The sequence below is a fragment of the Ambystoma mexicanum genome, chromosome 4q (genome assembly GCF_040938575.1).
Source record: "Ambystoma mexicanum isolate Mex_15411 chromosome 4q, UKY_AmexF1_1, whole genome shotgun sequence".
NCBI lineage: Eukaryota > Metazoa > Chordata > Amphibia > Caudata > Ambystomatidae > Ambystoma > Ambystoma mexicanum.
This window is the reverse complement of record NC_090928.1, coordinates 920,785,640-920,793,602: the sequence shown is the minus strand read 5'-3', so window position 1 is coordinate 920,793,602 and position 7,963 is coordinate 920,785,640. Positions and strand designations below refer to the sequence as shown.

General features: G+C 47.8%; 1 protein-coding gene across 1 annotated transcript; it reads left to right on the top strand.

Moving 5' to 3' along the window:
- The first annotated feature begins 1,869 nt into the window (after positions 1 to 1,869).
- LOC138467306 (protein LDOC1-like) lies at positions 1,870 to 2,370 on the top strand. Its single transcript, XM_069607294.1, has one exon. It carries the CDS (start codon positions 1,870 to 1,872, stop codon positions 2,368 to 2,370), a length of 501 nt encoding a protein of 166 aa, XP_069463395.1.
- Positions 2,371 to 7,963: the final 5,593 nt, after the last annotated feature.

Below are 7,963 nucleotides of genomic sequence, written 5' to 3'. Positions count from 1 at the left end.
GACGAAGGGGCAGGTGGAGAGAGGAAATTGTTGGGTGGGCCTCACTTATGTAGGGGGCACTGTTTCTCATGCTCTCGGACCGTAGCCTTGATTGAAAGCACTTCGAAAACTGTTCCCCCTGCAGAGTACTGCGTCACAGTACATACAGAGTACAGTGACCCTCGAAAGGTAAGGGTCGACTGCATCATGTATGTCCTGTGAGGCATCCTAGGGGATCCCCTGCCCTACAGGAGTGTCTCTTGTGGTGACAGGAGCAAATGTTGAGGATGCAACAGTGGAAGTTAACCTGCTACCGCCTTCGAAAGGGACAACCCTCCGAACTGCTGCTATGTGATTAGACCTTAGGTGTCGCTGCATGGAGGTGGTCCCGTAGCTATACAGCCCAGGCCTTCCACAACTGAGTACAGCGCATCGAACCTTAGCTGCACGCGCCTTGGGTATTCCCCCAACGGTGGTAAATAGCTTCCACACCCAAGACTCACTCTGACAGCTGGTAGTAGGGACTTCCACTACCACATCAACTTTGTCTTCTTGATCCCCCTCTACATCACCATGACTGTTCCCCACTCCAGGCCCTCCAGATGGTGGAGGTGGTGGAGATGGTGCTGAGGCACTTGCAGCAGCCCTGGATGCCATTGTAGATCAAAAGCAGCACACCAAAAGCAGCACATCAGAAACAGTAATCTTTAGGCAGTGTTCAGTCCTGGTCAGCCAGAAACACAATGAGGAGCAGAAGTGGGGTGTGGCCTTTTATAGGGGTGCATTCCAAGGACAGTTGTGCACTCTGGGGACACTTCAAGAGTCAGGTTGGGCTCAAAAAGTTGCAAACATCTCTAGATTGACCAGGGCATGGTCTCGGACCTCTGCAAGGGTGAAGTTTCATCTTAAAACACCCTGGAATGGCCAAAAATGCACTTTTAAACTGTTTGGGGGTAAGCACAGTGTCCGCAGATAGACCCGACACTCAGCTCGGGTGCAGTAACATGGTGACATCTGTCATGCACCTTGCCCCGTGGCGCATATGGGCCTGATACCACCTGAGGGATTGCATTGTTCCTCACATTTGAATGCTAGCCGCTTTCTAGTGTTTTGCACCAGGTACGCTTCACATATTTAAGCCACGCCTCCCAGAGTCGCTGTTCCATTGCAACCCCTTGCAGAACCCTTTCTGCGGCTTTGTTGCTCCTATGCTAGTTTTTTTCCCTTTTGGGCTTTGTGCCTTTTTTCTCGTGTTTTTTCCGGTAAATCCCTTCTGTGGGTTCACCGTCTTGCTCTCTATGTCTCTCTCTTTCAGCCTCACCGTTTGTTCTTCATTCACTCGCTCTCACTGACGGCTTCGCCTTACCTTCTCCCTCTCTCTCTCTCTCTCTCCTGCTATTCTTTGGAGCTCCTCCGGGACGCCTCCCCTTTTTCTCTGCTCCTATTCTTTCTGCTTCGCAGGGTTTCTGGTATTGTGCTAGCCGGTGCTCATTGGCCTTCTCTAGCAGTGGTTCTGCTACCTCGGCTGTGTAGATTACAGGCTTTCACGTCATTTCCCAAGGAAACTTACCTTCGATTTCTGCCATAAGGAGCCCATCTTCCTTCGCCAAACTCTTATTGCTGCAGCAGAAGTCTTCACCTCATCATTTCGCTCAATTGGGGTTTTTTGTGCCTGATCTGGCTTTTTTCCCCATTTGTTTCCCTACAGAAGGGAGCTCACAGAGAAGCCGAGTTGGATGTTTCATTGTGGCTTCTTTCCTGGAGAGACCCTCTCTACAAAAAAGATTATCCACCACCACAGATTCCTGAACATCAGGTGAGTAGGAGGAGAGGAAATTGGGTGAAGAAAAGGAAAAAGTGTCAGAAGTTGACAGTTTGCAACGCCTAAAGATGGTGATAGCCGAACAGTATCAAGAGCTTGTCGCCGCTATGCAGAACATGTCTGTAGAAATGCAGAACTTAAAGGCTGAGAATAGTGTCTTGCGGCAAATGGTGACAGCTCGTGACACCAGACAGCCAGACCTCCCTCCCATAGCCTTATCAACAGACACATTTGATGGTACCCCAAAGAGGTTGAAGGAATTCCTGGATGCATGTCACATCCACTTTGCATTTCGGACCAATACTTACACGTCCAATCGAGCCAAGGTGAGATACCTTATCTCCAACATGACAGGGAATGCCCTGGCATGGGCCACCCCATTCGTCACCAATGCCGATCCAGTCTTACAGGACTTCGGGACTTTTACAACCCAGCTGAAACAAGCCTTTGAGAGGCCAGAAATCACCTACAAGGTTTGCGAGGATCTATTGGATGCACTGCAGGTTCAAATGGACATTCTCACTTACATAACTACTTTCAAAAGGCTGGCCACAGGGGTGGGCTGGTAAGTGGAGTCCCTATATGTGATATTTAGAAGAGGTCTCAAAGGAGACATCAAGGATGAACTGGCTCGAGCACCTCGTCCCGCCTTGTTTCCTGAACTGGTGTCCAAAGCTCTCCAGATTGACTTTCATCAGCAGGAAAGAAGACAAGAAAAACGTTGGATGCGGAACCCCTTTGCCCGCACAGAAACACCACCTCCTCACGCCTCCTCTATCACAGGAACCGATGAACCGATGCAAATAGGCACTACCCGGGCTCCTTTGATGGCAGAGGAGCGAAGACACAGGCGAGGGAAAGGTCTTTGCGCCTACTGTGGATCTGATACCCATTTAATCAGGAACTGTTCTGAATTACCCTCACGGAACTCGGGAAACAAACACCCTCGGCCTTAAGAGGGACAAGTCGCTGAGGGCTCACTGGAAGTCCCTATGTCTCGCACTCTATAAGCCCCACTTCCTCTCCGGAAGACTCCAGGCTCACGGTCATTGGGGTGAAAGTCACTTTAGGTTCGAAGGACCTGGAGTCCTCCCCCTGCTCGATTGCAGAGCAGCCGGTAACTTTGTTGATACGGTTTGGGCGGATCAGATAGGCCTCCTCAGAAGAAACCACAAGGAAGATCAAAAGGTGGAAGGGGTAATCAGAACGCCCCTCAGTTCTGGACCCATTGTTCAGACTATGGAAGATCTTCTCATCACCATCTTTCAACATAAGGAAATGTGTTTTGACATTATCCGCGCTGCACATTTCCCTATTATTTTGAGGATTTCTTGGCTGCGCAAGCACAATCCGTAAATCTACTGGTCCACTAACCAGGTGGTGTTTGATTCCCATTATCGTAAAAAGAACTGTTTACAAGAACCTACATACCAAAATGTACTCACTCAGTCTACAGCCACGTATACTTCATTAAGTGTACATGATCCTCTACGATCTTACCAAGTATGAGGAAGTTTTTACGGATCAGGTTCCGCTCAAATTACCTCCTCATCGTCCGGAAGATTGCTCCATAGACTTGGTGCCCAATGCCTTGGTATCGTTTGGTCGCATGTTCTCATTGTCCCCATTGAAAAACAAGCTCTTCGGTCTTATCTAGGTGACAACTTAAACAACGGACTCATCAGATCCTCCAGATCACCCGCAGGGGTGCCCTTGTTCTTTATATCAAAAAGGGAAGGAAAAGGGGCTCCGGCCCTGCATCGACTTTAGAGGCCTAAATCACGTCACCATTCGGGATCGCTAACCAATGCCTCTAATTTCAGACATACTTGAAGCAGTACAAGGAGCACGGATATTTTCCAAACTGTACCTTCGCAGTGCTTACCATCTTCTCAGAATAAAGGCCAAAGATGAATGGAAGACGGTTTTTCGCACACCCTTTGGACTGTTCGAGTATTGTGTGAAGCCATTCGGTCTTGTTAGCGCACCAGCTGTTTTTCAATGTTTCATGGACTGGATTTTCTCTGACTTAATGTTCGTGTCGGTCATCGTCTACTTAGACGACATCCTTGTATTTTCCCGAACACCTCAGGAGCATGAAGTCCATCTCAAGGCGGTCCTGGACAGGTTGAACATGCACCATCTTTTATCTAAAAAGGAGAAATGCCTATTTGGGGTGGGTACTGTGCATATCTCGGATTCGTATTGTCACAAGGGGGAATCCAAATGGAGAACAAAACGGTGGAAGCTATTCTTGGTTTGGCAGCCCCTACTTCAGCCAAGGAAGTCCACAGGTTCCTAGGGCTGGCTAATTTCTACAGACGCTTTATTCCCAGTTTCTCTGAGACAGTCCTGCCCATGACGCAGTTACTCAAGAAATCCGCCCTGCCATTCTGCTGGAACCTCAAGGCTGAGGACAGTTTTAAGAGGTTGAAGGAATTATTTTGCAGTACCCCCATATTGATTCACCCGGATCAAAAGAGGCCCTTTATACTGGAGATGGATGCCTCTCCATCTGCCATCGGAGCCGTGTTGCTTCAAGAACACAAAGAAAAAGACCATCCTGTTGCTAACCTTTCTTGCACTCTCACTGACAGCCAACAGAATTATTCACTGTTCGAAAAGGAACTCTTGGCTATGAAATTAGCCTGTGGGGAATGGAGACTCTTGATGCAAGGCGGTCTCTACCCGTTTACCATCAGAACAGACCATAAGAACCTACAAGTACTACAGTCAATGGACTTCGGCAATTCTCACCAGCCCCAGTGGGCCCATTATTCCGCTCAATACGATTTCAAGATCACATATATTCCAGGATCCCAGAACACTGTGTGAGACGCCTTGTCACGTAAGACCCCAAAGAAGATGGCTTCATCTTTTCAGCCAGAACGTTTCTTTCCGAGGAATCAGATAATCGCACAAGTATCTTCCTTCCTTCAGGAATGCAGGGAAGCTTTGGTTCAGGATGCCCCCCTCAGGGATCAGACAAGATTGACCATTCGGGAGGGGTTGCGGTTCCAAGACAATCGATTGTACTTCCCACGGCCACTCTCCAGAAAGGCATTAGCTGGTGCCATGATGCCAGAACAGCGGGTCACAGGGTACAAGCTGGGACTATGGAACTACTTAGACAGTCTTTCTTTTGGCTCCACTAAAGGCAGATGTCAAACGTTATGTACAGTCTTGTGCAGTATGTGCCCAAAGTAAAATTGACATGAAAAGAACCTGTGGGTTGCTCCAACAGGACCCTTTACCCTCACATCACTGGAGCCAGATAACAATGGATTTTGTGGTCGATTTACCACCTTCGCAGTCCTGCACGTAAATTATGGTCACTGTGGACACCCCGACCAAGTTAGCTCACTTCTCTCCTCTACCAGGGATACCGACAGCGGCTGATATGGCAGACGTCTTTCTCAAAGACATATTCTGCCTTCATGGGATACCCATGAAAAGATCACCTCTGACAGAGGGAGCCAGTATACTTCTAGGTTCTGGAAGTCGTTGTGTACGAACTTGGGTATTAAACGTGCACTGTCGTCAGGATTCCACCCCCAGAAAAATGGTCAAACGGATAGACTGAGTAGCACCCTCAAGCAATATCTCTGTTGTTATGTCAACCGGGAGCAAGACATCTGGGTTACACTACTTCCCACTGCTGAGTTTGCATATAATAACTCCCAACATTCAGCCGCAGGTATGAACCCTTTTTATTGCACTTATGGTCAACAACCTCTTACCACGCTACCCGTCTTTACAGTGCATTCCCGGTTACCAGCGGTTGAGAATATTCTACATAGACTTTCAGAGGCACACAAATCTGCCAAACTCAGTCTCATTGACAGTCGGAAGAAATCCAAGACTCAAGCTGAAAAGCATCGACGAGAGACTCCAGATTGAAAGGTGGGCTCTAGGGTATGGCTATCCACTAAATACTTGCCCGATGGGCACAACCGTCTAAACTCTCTCCCAGATAAATTGGTCCTTACCCCATTACGGCTAAGCTCAATCCAGTGGCTTTTCGTCTCAAGTTACCATCCAGTTTACAACGGGTTCACCCGGTGTTTCAATCGTCCCTTCTGAAGGGAGTAGCTCTTGATTTTGGTTTTCATCCCACACCTGTAAGGACTACCAGACCCCCCATTCAGGAGTATGAAGTTGAACAGTTATGTGACTCCTGGTACAGACAGTACCTTGTACATTGGAAGGGGTATCCCCATTCTGAAGACTCCTGGGAACCTGCATCCCATATCAAGGCTCCGATTCTCCTCAGGAGATTTCTTGCGCACATCCAGAGAAGCCTGGGGGCATCCGGTATAGGGGGGAATACTGTCATGTGCCTTGCCCCATGGCGCATATGGTTCCGATACTGCCTGAGGGATCGCATTGTTCCTCACATTTGAACGCTGGCCGTGTTCTAGTGTTTTGTGCCAGGTACGCTTCACGTACTTAAGCCACGCCTCCCAGAGCTGCCATTGCGCTTCAACCCCTTGCAGAACCCTTTCTGCGGCTTTGTTGCTCCCATGCTAGTTTTTTCCCTTTTGGGCTTTGTGCCTTTTCTCTCGTGTTTTTTCTGGTAAGCCCCTTCTGTGGGTTCACCGCCTTGCTTTCTATATCTCTCTCTCTCTTTCGGCCTCGCCTTTTGTTCTTTATTCACTCTCTCGCCGACGGCTTTGCCGTACCTTCTTCCTCTCTTTCCTGCTACTCTTTGGAGCTCCTCCAGGACACCCCCCTTTTTCTCTGCTCCTATTCTTTCTGCCTCGCAGGGTTTCCGGTATTGTGCTAGCCGGTGCTCGTTTGCCTTCTCTAGCAGTGGTTCTGTCCCCTCGGCTTACTGCAGCAGAAGTCTTCACCTCATCATCTCGCTCAACAGGGTTTTTTTGTGCCTGAACCCGCTTTTTCCCCCATTTGTTTGCATCCGGAAGGGAGTTCACAGAGAAGCTGAGTTGGAGGTTTCATTGTGGCTTCTTTCCGGGAGAGACCCTCTCTACAAAAAAGAAAGACGGATTACAGTGCCAGGAGGCCCAGATTATCCACCAACCCGGATTCCGGAACATCAGGTGAGGAGGAGGAGGGGAAATCGGGTGAAAGATAGGAAAAAGTGTCAGAAGTTGACAACGTCCCAGACATCTGCGGATAGGACGGCTGTCTGTAGGACACCTATTGCACGGGATGCGAATTGCACATGCGCCCAGGTGTCCGTAGAACAGGGCGGGATGCCCAAACTAATTAAAAGTGTGACACGAGCAGCAGACAGTTTTGGACAGGCGCGATGTTCAGAGGGCACGGGGGATCAGATGTGCATACGTCACTCATTTCATTGTGGGGGAAATTTTCCTCTAGCCACTCCAGGGTGCTTGCCATTTCTGTTTAAAGAAAGCAATACTTCTATTTCTTACAACTCATGTACATAAAACAAACTCTAATGTTAGAGGAAGAAATATAATGTACTTGCTACTTTTTGTATGGGTTTTTTCTTAGTGGGTTGAACTTGCTTCTGAGAGTTGCTTCTGCCTGTATAAGCAGGGCTGAACTGAGGTAATATTGTTAGATGCACAGGTTACTTTTGTGCTTGCTGCATTCCATTATGTTGTGTAACCTATGTAATTGTACTTCTGGTTTCATAGGTACAGAGTTTGTAGACATATTACATTTTTGAATGTGCTACATATATGTGTTGCACTTTAAACATCTGTTTGTTCGCTGCACAATATAACAATGTAAGGTAACCCCTGTGCTTTTGGGCAGTGTGAATGCTGTCCAGAGTCTGCCAACAGTTGCGCTGTCTGCAGACTCTGTTGCTATCAAGTTGGGGTAGGGGGGGTCAGTATGATGTAAGGGACATGTAGACAAATTAAGCGTATCCTGGTAAAAACCCATTAAACTCAGTGAAAAAACTTTGTTAAAGGGACATTAAGTTGCACTAATAAAAACCTATCAAAATCAGTGGCAAAACTGTGTTAAGGGGATATTATGGTTACAAGTAAAATCGAAAACCCCCAGAAATTCACTAGTTATTGTAAGCTAAGCAGCCAACAACTCACACCACCACCGTACACTGCTAAGACTAACACCCAGGACATCAAAGATGACATCGCACATGTCATTGATGACATCACTGATGACATCAAATGTGAAATTAATTTTGATAAAAAGTCCCTA

Bases quoted from the DNA above. Each gene is read 5' to 3' on its own strand.
- LOC138467306 (XM_069607294.1), top strand. From the start codon at position 1,870: ATGGTGATAGCCGAACAGTATCAAGAGCTTGTCGCCGCTATGCAGAAC.